Below are 23242 nucleotides of genomic sequence, written 5' to 3'. Positions count from 1 at the left end.
AATAAGATGGTGAATTGGGAGTTCAAAGGTGGGATGGTCAAGGGTTGAGGTTTGGAGGGAAGAATTTGTTTGTTTTTTTTAAAATATTTGACCAACCAAACATAGGAAAAATTAAAAAAAAACAATATCCACCACATACCAAACACACCTACATATATGTGACCAATGCCGTTCTTACGGTGCAATTACAGAACCTATATTAGCAATATCAAGTAGCAAGGGATTTATGCATCTAAACTTTTCAAGATCAACCAAAAAGATACTACTTATCTGTTTAGTCATACACATGGACTGCACATCTATATTACGATATGAAAGTGAGAATCTATGGTTGATGTGTATTCACAAAATGTACATCTGGCCAGAAGCAGATATATAGACATTCATTTCTCCTTGTACTTCAGCCGTTTCTTTTTTTCAGGAGTTGCATGCACTTGCGTTTTCTCCCCATAAGTCTTCAACTGAAAATTCTCAAATGCATTGGAAACAGCTTCTACCTGTAAGATTTTTTCCAAAATTACCAAAGCATATTCAGTCCTCGTATATTTTTTAAATTCTAAGAGAAGTGTGCTTTTGAGACAAAAAGAGAAGCATGCAGTTTAAAGGAGAATAAGGGAGCGTGGGTTTGGTTGTATCTCACTGACCAGTTTAGGATCTCTTGTATAAACTCTAACAATCAGATCCTGGTAACATGCAGGCAACAAGTGACTGATGCGATCATCCTTTATATGGGATTTCTCAAAGCTATCATAATCCTGTAAACAGTAGCACATTAGAGAAGCCGGCGGAAAATTGAAACATGTACCCCAAAAAAATATTTTCCATGTAAGGTTTTACGTTTTTTCCAGACAACATTTATAGCAGATAGAGATATTGAATTGATGTTTGACAACTGGAGCTATGAACTTCCAGAGCCAATCGATGTTTGAGAACCATAAGGAAATTTAATTTCTATGCTGTATAGTCTTTTTCATTTTTACTGAAACACATCAGTGTTTTCAATAGTTCAGTATAGATGAACAAAATCACTGGATAATCCAAGACAAATATAATTGAAAGTTGCAAAAGACATTTATACAACTAGCATGAAGAGTACCATTTATGGTAAAAGGTTAATTTCTAACTATAGGTGGAAATTGTCAAAGGGCATTCACTAAACACTTGTTTAGCCAAATTAACCGAAATTTGCATCTTTGTAGCTTCAGGGAAAGAAGATAATGAGTCCTGAAACAAATATTTGTTTGTCTATTTTTGCGCAAGTTTCTTGAAAGTAAACAGGGCAAAGAAAATTATAATACCTGGAAGAAGCTGATCCTGCATGACAATGGACCACATGAACAGAAGAAAAGAAAAGGCTTTAGTCATCACACGAGCATGAGATCATGAGCAACAATAACCCCAAGATTCGAAAGTACCTTTCCAATGGATTATTCCTTCCACTAGTCAAATCAATTTTGACATTAGTAACAATGACATCTTCCTCATTCAATTGAGCATCAGAATTCTGGATAAAGAATTACTCTATGAGGGAGTGATCATCACTATCAGGTAAACAAAAGAGGATATTGGAGTTACCTGGGAACAAATTATGTCTTGAGCCGTAACATTTTTAAAACACTCCAGATTCTCCTTGGGCACAGCAAACTCATTACAGAACTGTCAGAATATTGATGCAAATATATTTCAGCCCTTTTATCCTTGCTGTAAACAGCTTGATGGTTGATATCATTCAATTTATAGAGAACGAGAATAATAGAATAGCATAGGAGTTAATGTTAAAAGATGACATGAACAGTTCCGTAAAATAAGATCCTTAGGACATATATGGTAGGAAACAACTTGAAGCTGTAGATGTTTTTCAACTAGAATTACGACTCTGGAGACTCTGGTTTTATAGTGGGTACCTGGTATATGTCCCTCCTCCGAATTCGACGAATCAGATTTCTGGATTCCTCTAGATCTTGATGGGTAGAAGTTTCAATTGTTTTGACTATTGTATCATCTAACTGCACATTGTTAATTAACCGATGGTTTAAAGTTCAGACAAGCATGGGATTTTGGGTTGTATCAATGAAAAAGATTATCTAACCATCCAGTACTGAGCTGGTTCATCGATGAGTGAATCAATTTGAAGATGGTCATTGGCTTTTATCAAGGCATCTACAACCATGAGCTCTATTGCCTACAAATTATAAGATGGAAAAAGAAAACAAACAAGCACTCACGGTGAGTTTTAAGTAGTAAAAAGTGGAAACATTTTGAAATACACAAGTAGGGGAAATTTTTTGAACCTTCACTTTTGGATGCGTATAGACCGTACGATGCAAATCAGCACGAGTGGAAAATAGCTTGTGGATCGTAAGATCTAACAAAATCATTGAATGCAATGTGAGTACTCTTCCTATATGTGGAAGATGTTAATTTTTCATGTAACATAATAGCTTCAAGAATACTAACATTCCTTCGCCCGATAACATATTTCATTGTCTATAACACGCATTGTTTCCATTAGCCTGCAAGTAACAAAAATGTAGTATTTGCTTTTCCAGAGTTAGTAATGATTCTGGGACAAATTCTTTCAGTTATAAAAAGAAAGAAGGATCAAATTTAGTACGGAGATCATGCCTCTGGAACTGAAAATTGCACCCAAGACCACAAGCTCTGGTATCACGCTCTATGTAATCAAATCTGCAAAAAGATTGATTCATCTAATGCAGCTGCAAGCGCATAATTTAAGCTGCATCTGAAGAAAGTAAAAGGAGAAGGGAATTTACTTGTCAACATCTATTCCATTTCGCCCATTAGCAACAATGTCATACAAGAACTGCTTCTCTTTTGAGCTCTGTATAGTAGCAAGTAATGAAGCAAAAAGATTCAGCATGTGTTCTCAGATCTTAGCTATTTTAATATCTTAACACATCAACTCAAATCCTCCCATAAAAATGCTCACCACTGATTTACCTTCCTCAGAAGCAACTATCATTTCCTGTGTAGAAACGAGTAGAGATTTAATACCACTCAGAGGAAAGCCAAAGGTAGGGCTGGAAACCAAAACCACCCTTAGAATCTAAAACAAAACTCCAGAACAAACTGAAAATAAAGCTCATGATAATGAACGTGAAAAGTTTTCAATCTTACATTATATAATTCTGAAAGCATGAGGTACAGCTCAAGAAGATAACATTCCAAACGCATAGTAAATTATGCAGGCAGACAAACTTGGGGCAACTAATCCTAGTCTGCTGAGATTGCATCTTTAGGGGGAGGGAACATTTGATTTAAGGATTCAAAAAGGCATCATGAATAACATGTTCATTTTCATACGACCTTCACTTTCTTCAAAGTGCCAGAATCAATATCAATGCTATGCTCATCAACAATGTAGTCTATCATCTTCAAAGACATATCTTCATGGGACCTGAAATTTTTTTATTCAGGAAGTACTTAGAAAAGTAGACTTAAATAATGAAATTCTTAAACAAGATCTGTTACTCAATGTTTGGAAAGGTACATAATAGCTTCAAACTACAGGGAGTAGTAAAGTAATGGTAAAACATGATCAATGAACGAGTGGTGTTGCCAGTCTTCTCTTCATTGCAAGAATGAGAAAGAGAATTGCAATTGAGGATAAATAAGCACACGGTACACTCTGCTGTGCGATATACCTAACCATACATAAATGTCAAATTTGATCTCAACATTTTCAGCTTACATTAGTGATGGCATTCTTTTGAAGCCACAAATACTGCAAATATTTTTGTTGGGGGAATAAGGATAAAACCCATGAATAGTGATTGTTATGGCAATGTCATACAAACTCTTTCAGTCATCGACTAATTTTTGGATGAAGAGGACAGAGGAGTACTTTCACTTAAAATGAACGAAAGGGGCAAAGATAGGTAGAAAAAAGCCTACACAATCATGCATTGATGACCAATAAGAATAAGAATTTTAGGAATACTTATAGTGCCAAGCGGACCAAATATCTCTGCAAGGGAAGCATTAAAGGAGTTCACTGTATCCAATCCTCCAGTTCTGATGGATGAAAAGGAGAGAGTTTTTATATTAACAATTACCATTTAATGCCATCACGAACCCGAGGAAGAAATTCACGCTCAAACATGTGACTGAATGGCCCATGACCCACATCATGTAGTAATCCTAGATGAACTCAAGTAAGAACAATGGTCAGATGCTGTTGAGAAAATGAACCTTAGCTGGTATGTTCGACTTACCAGCAAGTTTCACTGTCTGTACATCAAAAGATTCAATGCCAAGCTCCTGTCCCTACAACCACAGCACATCCATCAAAACATTTTATCAAATATAGGGCCAAGATATAAGGATATAGTCCTACTTGATAGGTCTTAAGTCTATGTACAGCATCACTGGCCAGCCAATAGACCCCTAGGGAATGCTCAAACCGAGAGTGCACAGCCCCAGGATAAACCATATATGTAAGGCCTAGGACAGAAATTGAGATCGAGTCAATATTACAAGTTTAAATCCCAACTGATGGCAAAGCACCGGAAAAGAGCATATACTTTCTGAAAAAGTTCTAATCCAGATTATTTATATCTGATATGAAACACCAAGAAACAGAAAAAGTTTCTGCCTTTACAAGTGTACTGGCTCAACTACAGTTTGATTCAAGAATTATAGTTGTTACCACTAGAGGACCAAATTGCTAGCAGTAACTCTAATTGATGATTCACAAGAACCTCACAATACTCCTTTTCTAAAAGAAGATTAGTACGGAAAAGACAACTTGCAGTTATGATCTAAAAAATTTGATTGCTTTAAGCATTAATGTGCATATATTGATGACCCAGATATGATGAAGTGATCTGAAACACAGACATGGTGAAAGAAATAGTTGTTGGTGCCTCTTAAGGAGTACAAAGTTAAAATGATCACATGCATCATATGTGGAAATCTTGTTTCTCATTTTGGTTCAGCCTCTCTCTGAAAAAAAAAATCTTTTGAAGAATTTGTTGTTGAAAAACTTTGAGCAAGTCGACAATAAAATAACAGAGTCAGGGATCTAGTAGTCCAGATGGCCACACCATCACCCGATAAAATGTTCGTGAGAGTCAAGTTAAATGGAACTATTGCGCAGCAATTCAGAAAACTATTACTAAACTTCTCTAATATGGAAGAACATAAAAGCGGATACATCCACCTGCAACTTGTTCAACAGCTGCAGAAACCAAAATGTGCTTGTGTCATCCCACAGCCAAATTTATCCTACAAGCCTTAAAGATATGCATTTGCAAAGCCTCAAATATTTATTTTCACCAATAACCGTAAAATCATTATCCTAAACATTAAAAAGTTTGTCTAGACAACAGCTTTACATATACACACATTCACCTGCTCCTTGAGGGAAACTTGATAAGAAATAAAGGATATGCGTACCTAGCTGCTTCAATTCACGAAGCCTACAACATACACAAGAAAACACAATTGGAATTATTTCCAGCCAATCAAGAATGTCTGGAGCAGAAAAGAAACAATTTACAAACAAATTAAGCTTGCCTCTGAAATTGTTCAGTGTCGATGAACTTCAGAGCTTGCTGCAGCCGAAGGGAGGAACTGTTGTTAAATACAGTATAAATATAGAAAATCTGATATCTTTACCTAGTGCTGATATAAAAGAAAGCGTATATCCTACATGCTCGTATATAAACTCTATTTGACTTAAAAATTCTATTTTCACTAGTATCAAACGTTAAACAGTGAATGATGATTTTTGTGAAGGAAATAATGTTACTCTATCTGCTTAATAAGTATATGTCCCAATTTATGTGACACCTTTCAAATTTTGAGATCCAAACAAGTCTATGATCGTAATTTTTTCATATATTATTTAAATATTTTGAATTGTCAATCATTGATACTTATAGTACTTTTTACGTAATTTTCAAATATATAATCTTGTTCCAAAAAAATTGATTTCATGCCCGAATTTACGATCATGAAATTCGAACTATCCATATCAATCGAGAAGGATGTATAGCTGCTACTACTTTGAAAGAAAGAGTCAGCAAAATTATAGAATAAACGAATCACAAAAAGGTTCTGGAAGAAGTCAGACTGATCGTGATCATATTTAGCCTAATTGATATGTCTTGCTACGCTAAAGCATGGGTAAAAACAGCCGTTTATAGGCCCATATAAACTTGACTAAGCAACTATTCACCAGAAAAGGAAAGTGTATCCTTTTTTTCAGAAACTATTCCCACTAAAATATTCGCGTACACGCATAGCATACAACCAACATGTATAACCCACTGACCTTTTCCTTTTTCTCATACCGGATGACGTTGTATCTGATTTTTAAATTTTTTATGCTGTATCTGAATTTACATGAGGTTTCCGGTCAGGAATACAAAAGTACTTCAAATTATCGATCAATATCTTCAATAGAAAAGCCAAAAAACCGTAAATCGATATAATTTGGAAAAGACGAAGATGAACGCCGAGTTCGGAAATAACTACAGCGTGCAAGTATAACAGAGTTACAAGCCATACGTGGTGGAATTTCACCACTCGAATAGGAAAAATAAATTTAAATTATCGAATCAACTTCGTCGAATCAAAAGAAAAGCAGAGCAGAAATAAGAGTAAGTAAGTAACTGTGCTGAAAAACAAACAAGTACTCCGATTTTGATAAGAACAGCGACACGAAAAATAATAAAGTATACGCTACGATTTACGAAACCTCACTACCGGACACGAAAGAGAAATGCAAATTATAAAGTCAATTATTCCATTTCAAAAACAAAAGGAGCGGAAATTAGTATAATCATGCTAAAACGCAAACACGAACACTGAGTTTTAAACGATTATAACGTGCAAAACAGAACAACGGAATTAGAAATTTCACACTCAAACTGGAAAAATTAAATGCAAATCACTGAACTAATTTCTTCATTTCAAACTCAAAATCATTAGAAATAAACTCAAATTTCTCAAAAGCAAAAAACGAACTCCTATTTTGATAAGAATCAAAGCATGCAAAGCATAACAAAAAAAAACGAATTAGAAACCGTACCCTATCGAGATAGATGTTGCCATGAACATTATCATGGATATGCTTAGAGAACCGCCGGGGGTCGAACGGAGCCGCGCCGGAGTTGCACCTCGGTAAGCGTTCGCCGTTGCTACAATCTCCCATGGTTAACTGTTTCAGGTACTGTTCTAGAAAGTTGTGGAAAACTCCGGAGATAGTATTATGGTTCTGTGTAAAGTTTTCGACGGAGAGAACTTGGTTCTATTGCTTTGTTACTTGCTTTTTTATGGGGAAAAAAGGGGAGAAGAGAGGAGAGGGAAAGGCGTCAGGAACAGGAATTTGGAGTGAGTGGTGAAGTGATGGAGATACCGCCAAATAAAATAAGTTTCCTACTGTACGCGCAGTGAAAGTGCGTGTTAACAACCTACAATAATTACTTTCGTCTAATTATCACGTTTCCCTTTCGAAGTTAATGATTTATAAATTGACAAATAGTAAAGCATGGCAAGTATTTTGAGACGGAGGGCGCACTCATGTAGTCAAATTTTTTGTTTTGTCATCAAACTATTGACAATCTTAAAAACACTCATTTACTTGATCAACTAAATTTAAATACATATTCTATTTGTCACATGACATAACGAAGAAACTCAAACTTTTGTAGGAGCATGTGACTCTTAATAAAAATCTAAGAAAAGTGTTAAAACACCCCTAAATTTGATGAAAATTTAGAGATGTATTCACTTAAGTTACAAGATCAAGGATCTACTTAAGTTCAGTTAGTCAAATAGGCTAATACTTTTAAGATGGTCAAAAAAGAAACTAATAATTTACGTCAAATGAAAGATGTTTTCAATAGTTCTCTCTTTTCTTTAATGTTGGTATTTTATGCATTTCAAATTCCAGCAAAAGAGGTTTGTGCTATGAAAATATTATTAATTTGTGAATCGCATGCCAACTTAGGAGAATAACTCCTACCTTTCCATATTCATAACTCTTGCAAGTTTTTATTTGTATAACCGCTTATATTTTGATGTTTTTCTATGTAATAATATATGATAATTGGATAAATATGAATTTGTAAGTCACATGGAACACGATTAAAAAAAAATAAGAAAATTACAGTGGATGATCACGTGGACATTTACTGTTCTAAACTTTATGCCCAAGTAACTGCGTTCAACACACTGTATAAGCAAACATTTTTGCCCAATCAATTTTAGTTCATAAGGCTTATAAATAGCCTATTACAATCAAAGAGAAATTACTCTTGATAAACCAATTGTCATGTATCAAACGGATTGACCGAACTACAAATTATATTAACGTCTCATCCGTTTGTTAAAAAATTAACAAACGACGGACTCATTTGCGATATCAATTCAAATTAATTGAGGAAGAGGGTATTTGAAGAGTATCAATTACGAAACAATTAAAAAAAAAAACTGATCTAATATCCATGAGGTTGATTGATTGACGTTGCTGTGAACTGACTGGCGCTACTAAAATAAAGCTAATGCCTAGTGTTGGCAGGACATTTGTGTCAAACCATTAGTCATAAAGTGATCAAGATATGCATAAAGTAATACCAACTATTTTACCACATGTCAGTGGAATCATGATAATCTAAATCGACTACATGAACTTTTTTATTTTTCTTTGGTCCCATTTCGTGTGCAGTTATAGTAGAGCCCGCTAGTTCGAACATACAACTTCATTTGGGGGAGAAACACTCCCTACAAAGGATAAGGATTTTTCATATCTACGCACTCAAACCCGATATCTCAAATTAAAAAAAGAACAACTCCATCCACTGAACTGCATCCATTGGTTGGTGTTACATGTCATCACTAGTTTGTAATTTAGTGCAATGTACTAAAAAGTTACATCTCAATTGCTGGTGAGGAAGCGTTTGACAATGAAAGCTTTTCACTTTTTTTCTGAATTTCATAATGAAACATAGCCAAATGCTCAGGACGCCTAATGAAGATCTTTGGTAATCTAGCTCAAGGAGAAACACTTCAGAACTTTGCAGTCTCAAATTTAAAATGCTACTTCTAATCCCAAACCCCTCACAGCTTGCAAATAAAAAAAATTGAGTTAAAAAGAAAGAGAACTGTAAAGATTGCAAACCTAAAAGTACTGTATAAACTATCTAACCTGAACAAGATCAGTGACTGATTTCATGAGCATACAACTTTGAAACTGTGTGACATTTTTGGATAAACCAGAATGAACATGCTTGAAAAAAGAGCACACGAAATCACGCTGCAGCTTCCAATACTGCTTGAAATTGAGAAGGCACCCGAAGCACGGGAGCTTGGATTTCACCTGGTTTACCTAACTGACCACAGGCAGCCATTTGATCGTCTCCTCTACTCCATCGAAAAAGCACCACACATCCTGCTTCAGCAAGAATGTCTCTGAACTCAATTATCTTCTCTCTTGTAGTTGGTTTGAAGAAGGATCCAGAATGAGGGTTAAAAGTGATCAGGTTAATCTTGCATGGAATGCCCTGGATAAGATCGATTAGTCTCTTTGCATCCTCAACACTGCAATAAAATTTCAACAATGAGAATTTACAAGATATAGCAAGCAAAGAGAAACATATTCTGCTTAATTGAGCAAGCCAACTGATTCTGGAAAAACTCATATCTTGAGGGGAAAAGCAAGGGCTATGCAAGTAGATCAAAAACTACGTTAAATATCCCCAAAACTATCAGAGTGAAACATCATCCTAGTCATTCTCCATTAAGCCAGAGGGAGGGGTTAATCAGTGAAGAAACTGGATTGATTGGCGTATGTGCAAAGTGTAAGAGGAGTTGCAACAAACAACAACAATTGCACTACAAATCCCAAGCAAGCTGGGAAGGAGTTACAACGGCTCTTTTGTTTTGTGCAATGGGCGAGCCAGTGGATCGTGGATGGGAACCAGAAGCCAGAGGAAGTTTAGTGTGATTGGACATGCAGCATGAATTGCAAAATGTAGGTTACTAAGGTAGAGTTGGCACAATTATGCTGCAAGTCAGCCCATGCTTTTTATTTCCAATGTATTTTATATCTATTTCTGTATATTCACTCTACACATCAAGTCTTTTTTTTTTCATAACCGAGAAATCCCGAGGACTGGTGATGCATGGTTTGGAACTCAGTGGATAATGTCTGTTCATCTAGACCGAAGCCCTGGGCTCTTTCACATCAAGCCTTCATTATCTTTTAAAAAAGGGCCTTTTCAGCATTTATTTTTAGTATATTTACAGTTTTCTCCATAACATTTCAATTTTCTTCCATGTTTCCTAACTAATCATCTTGTTTCTACTCTTATTAGCTTCATCAAGAATGCTGTAACATCCGGCAATTTGAAATAACTATGAAAAAGCTTGGAAATTCGAAAATAGTCATTTTTGGAAAAATTCAAAATCTGGAAAAAAATTGGCTAAGTGTGGAAATCAGTGAGTTTTTGGCCAACTTTGAGCAGTCGTAACTCCTAGCTCAGGATGAGTTAGGAGTAGTTCCAGTTATGGTTGTGAAGCTTGTGGAATGATCTTTCCAACGCCGCCGAGTTTGCTCGATTCCGAGTTCGTATGAGCGAGTTATGGCCATTGAAAGTTGGGCAGTTGGCAGGGAATCCGTCCGGAAATTTTAAGGGCATTTTGGTCTTTTCCCTAGCCATTTCTTTTGGGATTATATTGTTGTATTAGGCAGATCTTTGGATCATTTGGTCCCATTTTGAAAGAGAAAGAGTTAGGGTTCTTGAGAGTGAAGAAGAGAAGAAGAAGAGAAGAAAGAGGAGATCAACAAGATTCGTCAAGATCATCGTGGATTTTCGTCGGGGGTGATCCCTATCAAGGTATGTGAGTTCTTAGTGTTGGGTGATCCTTTCCCCCCACACACCAAGCTCATTTTTATGATTTGAGAAAAGATTGGAATTGTTGTTGAAGTTGTTAGTTGTTGTTGATGTTGTTAGTTGTGTTGTTGAAGTTATTGTTGGTTGTGGGACATGATTGGGTTGTGTATTTGAGTTGTAATCTATTGTATGTTGAGAGATTGATGATCCTTAGCCTTTGGGGTTAAATCCATTGAAGTAAGGATGGTTTAGAGTTGGAGAAACAAGGGAGAAAAGTCGAGTTTTCTGGGCAAGGGGTCGGCGCGTCGCGCCTGCCAGCGCGCCCCAAAAGGGGTTCTGAAGTTTTCCCCTTGGGGCGGCGCGCCTCTCAGTACGCCAGCAGGCCCTCTCTGAAGTTTTTGGTCTGGCGCTCCGCGCCTCTCAGAGCGCCAAGTTTTCCCATTCCTTCCCCACTTTTTCATGCATGTTCCTAGGTATTATACCTATGTTTCCTAGTTGTTTCCAACACTCTAATGTACATTTAAACCTCCCGAACTCATCTATAAACATGCGATAATATGTCTTGAATCCATAATCCAATTCAAGACGAGTTAGGATCAAAGTTAAGGGAAGTTAGAGTCAAGTCAAGCAAGCTTTAAGAGCAAGCTCAAGTAAGTTTTTAAAGTTATTCAAGAGTCTTTATTGAATGTTTTAACTTCATTTAAGGCTCAAGTTTCCAGTCAAGTTAAGTCAAGAGTTTCAAGTTGAGCAAAGAGTTTAAAGTTGAGTTCATTTCTCAAAGTTATTAGGGAACTATGTATTCCCAAAGAAGTTTTAAAGAAATGTTTTTACATTTAAACAAGGTTGGAAACTGAGATTTCCAAAAGAGCCTTCGGGCTAGTTTTTGAGTAATTATCTCAATCAGCAGGAAGACATATGTTTTAAAAAAAAAAACATAAGAGCCGGTACATTTTTGGGAGTAGTATCGAGCACCGAATTGGGGGAGCGTTCAAAGAACCCACAGCCCCCATAGAACCATGTTAGCCACCATGGGTAGAAAAAGATCATACTTTTTAGATGAATCCTTTTCCAGATAGACTAGTAGATCCATTAGACAGTTCAGGTCTTATACCTTTGGCCGGGTATAAGATGCTCTGGCAGCGTGAGGTCGATCGTTGTATCATCACTATAGCTCTTATGTGATGGTTGTCGGTTAGAGAAACTCCCACAGCAGTTATTGTATTTTCATATACATCAGATCATTTGTATTTCTATATACATCTCAGGTTTATTGTATCTTTGTATACACACAGAGTTTATAGCATGTTTTAAGCAGTCTTTCTTTATATCACACTTGTTTTAAATTGCCTTATATTGAAAGAAGTCAGTCAGGTTGAGTTGAGCAAGGTAAGCTTTTCAGTTTCTTCCGGATTTCCTTCTAGCCTTTGTTGCTTAGTTTTTTCCAACTCGCATACTCGTACATTCCATGTACTGATGCCAGTTGGCCTACATCTTATTATGATGCAGATACAGGTACCCCAGATCGCATCCTGCACGTCGTTGATCCAACTGAGCACTCCAGAGTCAGTGGTGAGCCTCCTTGCATTCCGGAGGACCCGATTATTTTGTGTACTTAGTTTTGTTCTATTAGGGTGTTGCGGGGTCTGTCCCAACATCCATCTCAGTATATTAGAGGCTTCATAGACAGTCAATCAGTTAGTTTTGAGTCTCTCTTCTATGTATATATGTAAATATCCTATTTTGAGACTCGAGTTGCCTTTGTGGCCAGATGTTATAAGTTAAGTTGCTTTGTAACCTTGCGTTTGCATTGAGTTTTCTGTTAAGATAGGTTTCCGCTGAGTTAAGAAAGCCAAGCCAAGGGTTCGCTTGGGGCCAGCAATGGTCTCCGAGTGCCGGTCCCGCCCAGGGTGTAGGCTCGGGGCGTGACAAATGCATTTCTAGATGTCTAGAAACACATGAGTTATGCTCTTTCTAGACATACTTGTAACGCACAAGAATGACAACATTATCTGGCACAAATCACATTGGTACAACACATGGTAGAAAACTTGAAAGGATTAGAAGTAACGCCATAGACCAGATTTTGCAGGAGTAGAGTAGTTAATGCAACCTTGAGAAACTCACGTCAGCAAAGAAAGCAAAATTACACTTAAAGTGTCCCTTTTGGTTTTTGCTTTCAACTTAAAAAGTAACTAGGACAATTTAACTGCTATGGCACAGATTAACTCTACCAACCACAGAGCCATTTACCCTTCCTCTCTCAAGGGAAAGAATTTTGTTTGACTGAACAGTATAATAAATTTATAACAATGGCATAGCTTTACAAAAAAGGAAAGTTGAAATTGTCCTTATGTATGACTGTCGGTGTATTTTGATCCTTATTTATATAGCCATGGACAAATAGTCCTTTATCTTTGCAAAGAGGGTAACTTTTTATCACATCCAAACTAACAGCACACTCATCTTATTAACGGAAGGGTGCTGAATAGTAAAACGATGGGGATATCAATCATCTTGCTGGTTTGCCCACTTGAAAGAAAACATGAGAAACCCTTGGCAAAATCAAAAGGCCTCCTATCTTCTCCCCCACCCCCACCCAATCTCTATCTCTCTAATTTCTTTGAGTCACTTGTTCATATGTAAAATTCTCGGGGAACTCCGCAAAAAAAACAATTCTCTTTTCCATCTCTGAAATCAGAACCACATCATTTTCCTACATATTTTCACTCATTTCCAAAAATAATCATAAAAGAACAAAAAATTAAAGAGAGGCAGAAGAAAGAAAGCATCATTTAGTATGAAACCACCCACTCACAGCTATCTCCCCGTATTATTCTACCAGCATTTTCTTTCTATTGATATTGTGTGTCTGGCAGCTTATCTTTAGTCAAAATCGGATATAAAAGCATTCGAATTCTGGGTATGTGGATATATTTGGGAGCCTTGACTTAGATGGATTTTCAGTTTGAATTTTGAGGCTCCTGATGGATAAACTGGTAACCACTAAAGCAGAAACTAGAGCGTGTCCCAGTAGAAAGCTTGAAGATGAATAGGCTTTTCTTCTTTGTCTATTTGTTTAGTTCGCCTGGGATCTGTTAAGTTCTTTCTTATTTCAGTTAGTTTAAGTGTGTTCCATTTGATGGGAGTATGGGACCATAAGTGACACTCTTTTTACAAAGATAAAGGACTATTTATGTTCAAGAAATACACTGGGGACTAAAATAAATACTATTGAAGAAAAAACAAGGTATATACCTATCATTAACTCCGGCAAGCATTACATACTCAAACAGAACTTTGTATTTATGTTTTGATTGAAGCTCCTCTCTTAGTGTTCCAAGAAGCAAGTTCAAGTTAAATTTGCGGTTAATTGGCATGATCCAACTTCTGACCTGCAATATTTCATAAGTGTGAATTAAAATATAACGCTATTTGTTTCTCCATTTTCGTCCCAAGAATTGAGTTGCTCAAGGGAAATACCTCATCAGTTGTAGCATTCAAACTGACTGCCAAAGCACAATTGGACTCACGAAGAAATCGCTTAAGCTGGGGCACAAGCCCACTAGTAGAAACGGTGACCTTTCGAGGACTAAAATGAAGCCCTTGTTCATCTACCAATATGTCTGCAGCTTTCAAGACATTCTCAATGTTGTGAAGTGGTTCTCCCATTCCCTGGAGTGAGTTATTTGATCAAGATTTGGTAATAGCAAATACTGATTGCTTAGGATAACAGAAAAAGTCAAGGAAGAAGGGACAAAGGGTCTTTGTTCTAATTCCTCATTAACATAGAGCCAAAATCTCAGGCAAGATTTCATAATATATATAGCTGTGAAGTGTGGAAGAGAAAGACCAACTCCAGTCAACCATGACGCCTAATTCATAACAGGGAGCAGCATGAATAATGGCCCTAGGAGAAGGTCACAGGGAAGATAGATTCCAGCAATATTAGCAAAGCGGGCTAGATTTGGTAAATTAGCAAAGCTGGTCACAGTGCATCAAGCGAGGGTGTTCACCACACCATAAGTTGATAAATGGTAATACTGCTAAAATTTTGGGAGGTATGTATACAAAAATAAATTACATGATCAGTTCAGGAAATCACTTCAAGCATACACATACCATAAACACAACATTGCTAATTGGCCCAACTTCACTGGATAACAAGCGTCGAGCTAAAACAGCCTGCTCAACTATCTCAGAAGTGGATAAGTTTCTCTTCAGACCCATTCTGCATAGTAGATTTATGTACTTAACAAAGGGAACCAATTCCAGAACTGTAAATTGGAAAAACAACCAAAAGGCTGCTAGAGCTTACCTGCCAGTGTAGCAAAACTGGCAATTCATGGCACAACCTACTTGACTAGATATACAGACAGTGTTCCTGCCCCGCTCACAAGGTATCAGAACAGTTTCTATTACCAGACCATCTTCCAACTTGAATAATATCTGTAAGATCCTGTGAGTGCTATTTATTAAGTGATGAATCAAAAACAAAACAGATGGCACTCAACATTCTACATATTGCACAAGCTATGTACCTTTTTAGTTCCATCAGACGCTGTCAGAATATCTTTCAAGTTTAACGTCTTAAATTCAGCATGTTCACTCAACATTTTCCTGAAATCCTTATTCAAACCTGGAAAGATAACGTATAGTTGATGATTCAGTCAGCTGTAACTACCATCAATTATCAAGATATTTATAGGTAAACACTACAAAGTGCACACAAAGGAAGATCCAAACAAAAATTCAGAACCCTTTTCTTTCCATAAGCAATAAACTCTATCAACACTTTTGACACAGAAACTTTGACAGCAAGAGTATATGTACGGAAAAGAAAAATAAACCTTCTAATTCCTCACTGCATTGAGCCCAAATATTATCCCCATACAGACGTTTCCATAGCATCAGAGCCTGAGCAGGCCTATAACCATGTGACTGAACCCATTTCTGTTAAACAAGAAAGCATAGCGACTTTTAATAACTATGGTCCTCCATTGAACAATAAAATCAAATACAAATATCAAAATTGATCTCAAATTCCAATACAAGATTAGTTAAAGCCAAGAACAAGATAAACCATTCTCAATCTTGGAACTTTCCTCAAGGTTAACTTAAAGTACACGGAGGGAACAATCAAAGTATGAATACCATGACACAAAGATTTAATCTCATGATTCCGAAACAGCTTTGAACCTTTATGCAATAAAAACAAGAATGGACTAAATCCTATCAAGATTGCTGCTTTCCTCAAATTTCAACAAAGTTAATAATACAAAACAGGTACAACCCAAATTTGCATGCCAATAAACACAACTTTGCTTATGTCCAATTAGCTGAGGCTAGCTTGCCTCTCAGGCTGTAGAAGGCCTTATACTACTCAGCTTTGTTTGATAAGTTCATTCAATACCAATATAAACAAATGTTAAATTTGACAAGATTCTATGTGAAATAGTGTGAATATTTGGAAGGAAGATAATTCTTCTTGACATAAAATGTCAAGATATTAAATTTGTAGTAGAAATTTTGGCAACCATTAAATGGTTTCACAAGTTGAAGCTTGACAATTGCATACTTGTGATGCCATTGATAACATCAAAAGGAAGAATTCATTTCTTATAAATAGGTAGATCTTGGTTCAGTTGTAACACACCTGTCATTTTTATTTTATTGTTATTTTTTTTGGTTTCCCACACGGTGTCCGGAGCCCACATTGGAGCTCCGATTAAATCCAGATCGCGCACTGCAGGGCCCATTCGGAGGTGGCGCTCTCACCAGGATTTTCTCCATACCCAAGGCTCGAACCCGAGACCTCTGGTTAAGGGTGAAGCACTCCCACCAGTGCACCACAACTCATGTTGGTAAAACACCTCTCATTTGCCTTCTCATCTTCTAAGGCATTTGAATCTCCTTTTGTAGTATTTCACTTGTATTCTTTTGGAGTGAAATATATTTTGATTGGTTGTGTCCGATTGCGGAAATCGAATATTGAGAGTGATGAAATCACTACTACTATATCTATAGTATTATTACGAATATACCATAGAATCCATCTCACAGCTTGCCAATGTTCCTTTACAGGATTACTCATATACCTGCTTACAACTCATACGACATGTGAAATATCTAGCCCACTCACATATGGTACTCTTGACATATATTCTCGTTCAACTTCATTTTTTGGCAACATAGCATCACTAAGCTTAAGATAAGGAGCAAGCGGAGTGCTAACCGACTTCGTTTTCTCATTCATACTAAATCAGTCTAGTACCCTCTTCAAGTATTCTTTCTGAGATAAATAAAGTTTCTTTAAATATCTATCTCTTTTTATCTCCATGCCAAGAATTTTTTTCACCTTACCTAAATCATTCATCTCAAACTCCTTTCTTAGTTGAGTCTTCAACTTCTCAATTTCCTCTAGACTTTTGAAAGTTATCAACGTACAAGAATTCATCTTCAAGCTTGCGCAAATACGCACAAAGATGTATTTCCTTCTTCTATACTTTTGCCTCAACATAAACTTGTCGACTCGCTTAATGTCTAGACAATCCATACAATGATTTTTTAAGTTTGCACACCATATTTTTTTTCCGAACAACTTCTGACCTTTTGATTGAGTCATGTAGATTTCCTCTTCCAAGTCTCCATGTGAAAATTACATTTTTATATCAACTTGAACTAGTTCCAAATTCAATGGTGCGACCAAAGCCAACAAATCTCTAATGGAGGTGTGTTTCACATCTGGAGAAAATGTCCCTTATAATCAATTCCCTCCTCCTGAGCATATTCTTTGACCATCAATCTTGCTTTGTAGCGAACATCTTCTTGGTTAGGAATATTCTTATTTCTTTGCATATATTCTTTTGCACCCAATTGTTTTCTTTCCCTCCAAGAGATTAACCAATTTTCATATGTGATTGTGATGAAAGGACCGCATTTCTTCATTCATGGCAATCCTCCACTTATCTTCTTTTGAACTTTGGACTAAGTCTTTATAAGTGGTAGAAATACCATCAACTACAATTGAGTCCATACAAGCCACCATATCTATGAGTCTAACAAGTTTTCTTATTGTTTTTTTAGCTTGTTGGTTACTATTGATTCAAGTTGTAGTTGATGTTCTTGAGATGGAATCACCCCTCGATTGACTCTTCTTCAAGAGGAAAATCTTATGTTGTTTTCTCGTTTGCTACTGTGTTGGGAAAATTAATTTTCCCTCAAACTCCACCTGCTCTTTGAAGCACTATCCATTTGTTTGACATCTTCAACTGTTGTATTTGTCAAGGAAGATTAATCAAAGATAACATCCCTGCTGAATATAATTTTCCATTAAAGATTCATCAGAAACGTAGTTTTTACATGGATACTTGAGGAAATCTGCATGACACAGCCAGAACGATTCAAAAGTTGTTGGAAAGGAAAATATGGTGTGCAAACTAAAAAAATCGTTGTATGGATTGAAACAATCTTCTAGATAATGATACAAGCGATTTGACAAGTTTATGTTTGAGGCCAAAATACAAAATAAGCAAATATGATCATTGTGTGTATTTGCGCAAGCTTGAAGATGGATCTTTTATACCTTATCATAGTGATGGGATAAGTTATCTCATATACATGTTGGGATAACTAATCCCAGGATTATTAATCCTGAGATAACTTGTTCCCAACCAAACTACCCCTAAGAACTACCTATTTATAGGAAATGAATTCTTCCTCTTGATGTCATCAATGACATCACTAGTATACAAATATCAAGTTTTAACTTGTGAAACCATTTAATGGTTGCCAAAATTTCTACTACAAATTTATTACCTTGACATTTCATGCCAATGAAGAATTATCTTTCTTCTAAATGTTCACACTAATTCACCTAGAATCGTGTCAAATTTAACAACAAAAACTACACCAAAGCTGAAGGGACAGTACAAAAGCTAGATGTAGCTAGCCTATAGTAGTCGGGCTAACCAAAATCTCACGATAACATATAATTAGCCTTAATCTCAAGAACACAAACTAAGTTTGAATCCTTAAGCAGCAAACAAGACTAAATCACTAATTCACTATCAAGATTGCAACTTTCCTCAAATATCAACCCAATTACCCAAAATATACAGCAGACCAGCCGAAAAACACTTACCAAGTGAATGAGCTTAATCTCAAAAACACAAAAAAACAATACTAAACCTTAAATCAGCATCAAGATTTCAACTTTACTCAAATTGATACTAATCTAACTAAGATACACAGCCAACAACTGAAATACACGTACCTCAAGATCAGTATATCTCATCCCTTTCAAAACCACTTTTGAATCCTTCAATGGATACCCATTTCGGCCATTACCTCCTACAATACACAAACAAACAAAACAGAATCAAGAACAAAAGAGAGAAGAACCTCTGAGCAGATAAACATAAAGGGTACTTACCAGAACCGACAGAAAGGTTAGTTTGAGGTGTAGAAGAATGTTGAGCTGCTGTAACTAAACGATAATGAGGAGTGTTGAAGATAAGGGATGTTCTTGAAGGAAGCAGCTTCAGAAAAGATTTGGTTTTTAATGGAAAATTTGTGTAATTTGAGAAGGGAAAAGTTGTTCCAAGCAAAGCACAGTTGCTGCTGCCGCCGCCGGAGAAACGAATTCGCCTCATCCTCAAACACACATCAAACAGTCATCTCCAGCCGCTACACAGATTTTGTTAACTGAAACCAGGGTCTTAAAAGAGTCAAATTATTTGTCTATAAAATATATTATGAAGATGATGAACAACAAGCGTTTGTAGTCCAACGGTTAGGATAATTGCCTTCCAAGCAATAGACCCGGGTTCGACTCCCGGCAGACGCACATTTTATTTTATTTTTACGAATATGGTTCGATGAATGATACATGCTCGTGTACAATCTAATATCGAATATGGTTTTGTGTTACTTAAAAAAGATGTACAATTTAATATCATGGAGTTTATGCGGCACAAAATAGAAACAAAAGATTTATGTTTGATGATTCCAAGTTAGTGAGGTCTAGTGATCTAAATGAAGCTTTTTATTTGCTCACATGTAGAAAATTTCAGTATTGGGGACCCCCTTATATTTTGTCTAAATTATGTGAAACTGCTTTGTTTGTTATATTTTACGTAGATCTCCAAATGCATCGAACAAGTGTGTGATACTATGATAATTGATCATTCAAGAAGAAGATGCACTAGATTCAAGATCGTGTAAAACTAATTTGTCAATAGATGATGAACAATCTCTTGGAAATTCATGGGGCACACATTAGAAAGTAGAGTATATCTATGCCGGTGATTCCAATTAGCTAAGATTGTGTAGAGAGGCCATTTCCGATATACCCTGGATTGAAACCTAATAGAAGAATACTACTAGTCTCCATATAACAGAAAACCTTCTTCTACAGCAATAACTTGTGAATAAGCTTGTAGGAGTATACAAATATAGTAATTATACCAACTAACAGAAAGGGGTAGAAAGTAAATACAAATAAAACAACAGTCTCCACAAACTTATCAAAGAATGATTGATACAAATACAATAAATCTGAGTTTCTTAAACAGAAGATACTGCTTTTTCAGGGATTCTTGACCTTGATCCTCAACTTTCTGGCGATTTGTCCTGCTTTAGGATGAATAGCGCGTTTATTTGAATCAAACTGTTCCACCTCTACCCAATTGATCACTTTAAGCAAGAGTGATTGAGGTACTTTGCTTGAAGAATCTGATGCTGCTTTTCCTTTAGCCTTTTTCAGCCCTTTCTCCAGTGCCTTTTCAAGAAAATCCATAAACCAACTTCCTGATTCACTCTCAATCTGCTTTCCCAATTTGATTGTATTGGAAATGCTGCTGCTTATAGAAGAAGAAGCTGGTTTCTTGTTCTTGTCGTTCTCATTTATGCTAGTATTCAATACTCCTTTTATTGCCTTTGATGTTGATCTCAAATGCTTTCCAAGAATTGACTTTTGATCACTCCTTTCAGGAAAGACTGCAATGGATTTGTAAAGTGCAGCTCTCCTCTTTGATGCATTTGATTCACTGTCTCGTGATTCTTCCAGTGAATTCTGCACTATTTCGTGTAGAATAGGGGCACCACCATTCTCTTGTTCAGCTTTTGGAGTTTGTGACATTTCGTTTGAAGCTGTTGCAGCTTGAATGGATACCATTTCTGCCACAGCTTGCACAAGTAGTTCATGAAACTCAAGAAATTGATCAAAACACGCTGTTGGTGCATCCAGTTTTGCAGCTCTACTCAAGTTCGAAAACACCCTTCAAAGACATAGGTGTATAGATATCAAATTCAGGTAAGCAAAGAATATACAACAACAACAAATAACACAAATAATCCAAAGTTCCATACTTTAGAGACCGCACGAGATTTTCTGTAGCAGATGCATCCCTAAGTGCTTGAAGAGCAATTTTCTGTGCATTTTCCCTTTGTTGTACAGCTTCCTAATGGACATCACAAATGACTTGTTTAGCTAAGACTAATGTTCCAACAAAAGGCAAGAATTGTCCATATATTAAACAAAACAAAAAAGCGCGACAAAAAATGCTACCTTTCCCAACATACTAAGTTTTCCAGGCAGATTAACAGTCAGACTAGTGTTGTCATGAGGTAAAGAATCAATAGGCTGAGATTGTTGTTGTTCTTGAGACGACTTTTTCGAATTGGGAAGTCTTTGAGAATCTCTGCCTACTGTTGGTGAAGCTGCCATTCGTGCACTCCGTAAACTAGGTGGTGGGGTTGAACTTTTCTTCTCCTGTGTCTACACAAAAAAGAAGAATCAAATTGCAACATGTTAATATAGGCCTTAAAACACATTGACTATACATGAAGGGGAAAATGTACCTACAGCTGAGTTTAAAGGTGAATTGACAATTCTTTGTTCTCGATCGCGATCTGTTACACTTCTACTCCTTGGAAACTTCATCATGCTAGGGGTAGCACAACTTTTTCTCACCATAGAAGGACTTTCCCCTTTAGCCTCCATCAATTTAGACAACAACGCGCCACCGGCTGATGACCTTACCATCCCACCACTAGCTCCTCCATCTTTGGAGAATTTTCCCCGAATAAGAGGTGACATTGGAATAATTCGCGCAAATTTGACAGCGCTAGACCTCTCTTTTATCGGTGTACATTGATCGAAATCAATAGGAACTGGCTTCAAAACTTGAGGAGATGAAGCAACAACTTCTACCCCATTTTGGCCTATTCCCCAAGAACCCCTTCTTGGAGCTGACTGACTCTGATTGAATTTTCGTTCAACTTTCTCGCCTTTTTCTCTCAACCCCATTAATGGTTCTGGAGTTCCCACAAGTGGGTGCCTCCCAGGAAGAGGCTTAGCACCTTTAACAACAGGAACAGGTGAACCGGGCTCTAATCTATCAACATAAATGAACTGTCCTAGCTGCATTTTATTGCTTAAAACCAAATCATCTTGCTCATCTGGAAGACTTACATAAATGGAATGCGAAGAATCCGATACCTTGATGAAAAATCCATGCTTTGGCCATAAATTCTTCTCATCAAGATCTGCAGGAACAATATCAGTAACCTGCAAAAGTGAACTCCTATGTTCACTTGTAGGCTTCACCCCTGATTTCATCCCATTCAGCAATTTCAACAAAATCCCAGGTGCTAATGCTGCCATAATCTTGAAATTCCTCAACAACCCCAAACCTTGAAATTTCAGAAATTACAGAAAACCAAGACCTTTTTCAGATTTTTCAAGAAGAGTGAGTCAAAATTAAAACTTGTAATTCCTCAACAACCCCAATTCTTGAAATTTTAGAAATTACAGAAAGCTAAGACCTTTTTTCAGAATTTGCAAGAGAACAAATCAAAAAAGTTGAGTAGAGTGAACTAAGACAAATCTTGAAATTTTAGAAATTACAGAAAGATGAGACCTTTTTTCAGAATTTTCAAGAAAAAAACAAACCAAGAAATCTGAGTAGAGTGAGTCAAGATTAAAACTTGAAATTCCTCAACAACCCCACTTCTTGAAAATTATGAAATTACAGAAGAAAAAAAACAAATCAAGAAAGTTGAGTGGAGTGAGTCAACAAAAGCTCTTATAACCAAAGAAGAAATTGACCATGTCAGAGTGATTTTTGTTGATAAGGTGAAGGTGAAGGTGAAGGTAAAGAAGAATGGGTTTGAGGGCTAACGGTAAACTAGAGAAAGACGAAAGGGTTTGGGTCCCATAAATGAATTTTTAAAAATTTGTGAGTATTGGTACGTTGAGGTATGTAACGGTCATATGTTGTGAGTGAGTCTTATCAATAATTTTTGGCTTTCTTTTTTTGAATCCTCAAGAGGAATTATATTAATTAAACATAATATACTCGTGTAACTTTTTTTTGCTT

At 36.5% G+C, this 23242-nt stretch overlaps 3 protein-coding genes and 1 non-coding gene across 5 annotated transcripts; 1 reads left to right on the top strand and 3 right to left on the bottom strand.

Moving 5' to 3' along the window:
* Positions 1-133: 133 nt before the first annotated feature.
* LOC125867593 (uncharacterized) lies at positions 134-7355 on the bottom strand. Its single transcript, XM_049548143.1, has 19 exons — positions 7058-7355; positions 5539-5576; positions 5419-5441; positions 4358-4464; positions 4236-4287; positions 4077-4161; positions 3328-3418; positions 2951-2986; positions 2775-2842; positions 2626-2688; positions 2458-2513; positions 2292-2365; positions 2090-2182; positions 1905-2006; positions 1576-1656; positions 1416-1504; positions 1299-1314; positions 645-755; positions 134-497 (listed from the first exon to the last, which is right to left on the bottom strand). Exons 1-19 carry the CDS (start codon positions 7178-7180, stop codon positions 384-386), a joined length of 1422 nt encoding a protein of 473 aa, XP_049404100.1. The 5' UTR covers positions 7181-7355; the 3' UTR covers positions 134-383.
* A 1531-nt stretch (positions 7356-8886) lies between these two features.
* Positions 8887-19551, bottom strand: LOC125867594 (uncharacterized). Of its 2 annotated transcripts, XR_007446656.1 has the most exons (10): positions 19294-19542; positions 19135-19211; positions 15710-15812; positions 15401-15498; positions 15178-15308; positions 14982-15090; positions 14343-14534; positions 14118-14254; positions 9176-9567; positions 8887-9093 (listed from the first exon to the last, which is right to left on the bottom strand). XR_007446656.1 is itself a non-coding variant. In XM_049548144.1 (9 exons), the coding sequence occupies exons 1-9, from the start codon at positions 19511-19513 to the stop codon at positions 9279-9281; spliced, it is 1356 nt and encodes a 451-aa protein (XP_049404101.1). In that variant the 5' UTR covers positions 19514-19551; the 3' UTR covers positions 8887-9278. The 2 variants fall into 2 exon arrangements, 1 of the variants encoding a protein (XP_049404101.1); XM_049548144.1 differs by having other exon boundaries at positions 8887-9567; positions 19294-19551.
* An 84-nt stretch (positions 19552-19635) lies between these two features.
* TRNAG-UCC (transfer RNA glycine (anticodon UCC)) lies at positions 19636-19707 on the top strand. Its single transcript has one exon. It is a non-coding gene; the product is annotated as a tRNA-Gly (tRNA).
* A 552-nt stretch (positions 19708-20259) lies between these two features.
* On the bottom strand, positions 20260-22899 carry LOC125867590 (uncharacterized). The gene is made up of 4 exons (XM_049548140.1): positions 21727-22899; positions 21430-21639; positions 21231-21322; positions 20260-21139 (listed from the first exon to the last, which is right to left on the bottom strand). The coding sequence occupies exons 1-4, from the start codon at positions 22525-22527 to the stop codon at positions 20449-20451; spliced, it is 1794 nt and encodes a 597-aa protein (XP_049404097.1). The 5' UTR covers positions 22528-22899; the 3' UTR covers positions 20260-20448.
* Positions 22900-23242: the final 343 nt, after the last annotated feature.

This window comes from Solanum stenotomum, chromosome 6, assembly GCF_019186545.1.
Source record: "Solanum stenotomum isolate F172 chromosome 6, ASM1918654v1, whole genome shotgun sequence".
NCBI classification, from domain to species: domain Eukaryota; kingdom Viridiplantae; phylum Streptophyta; class Magnoliopsida; order Solanales; family Solanaceae; genus Solanum; species Solanum stenotomum.
The sequence above is the reverse complement of the archived record's forward strand: the minus strand, read 5'-3'. Positions and strand labels throughout refer to the sequence as shown.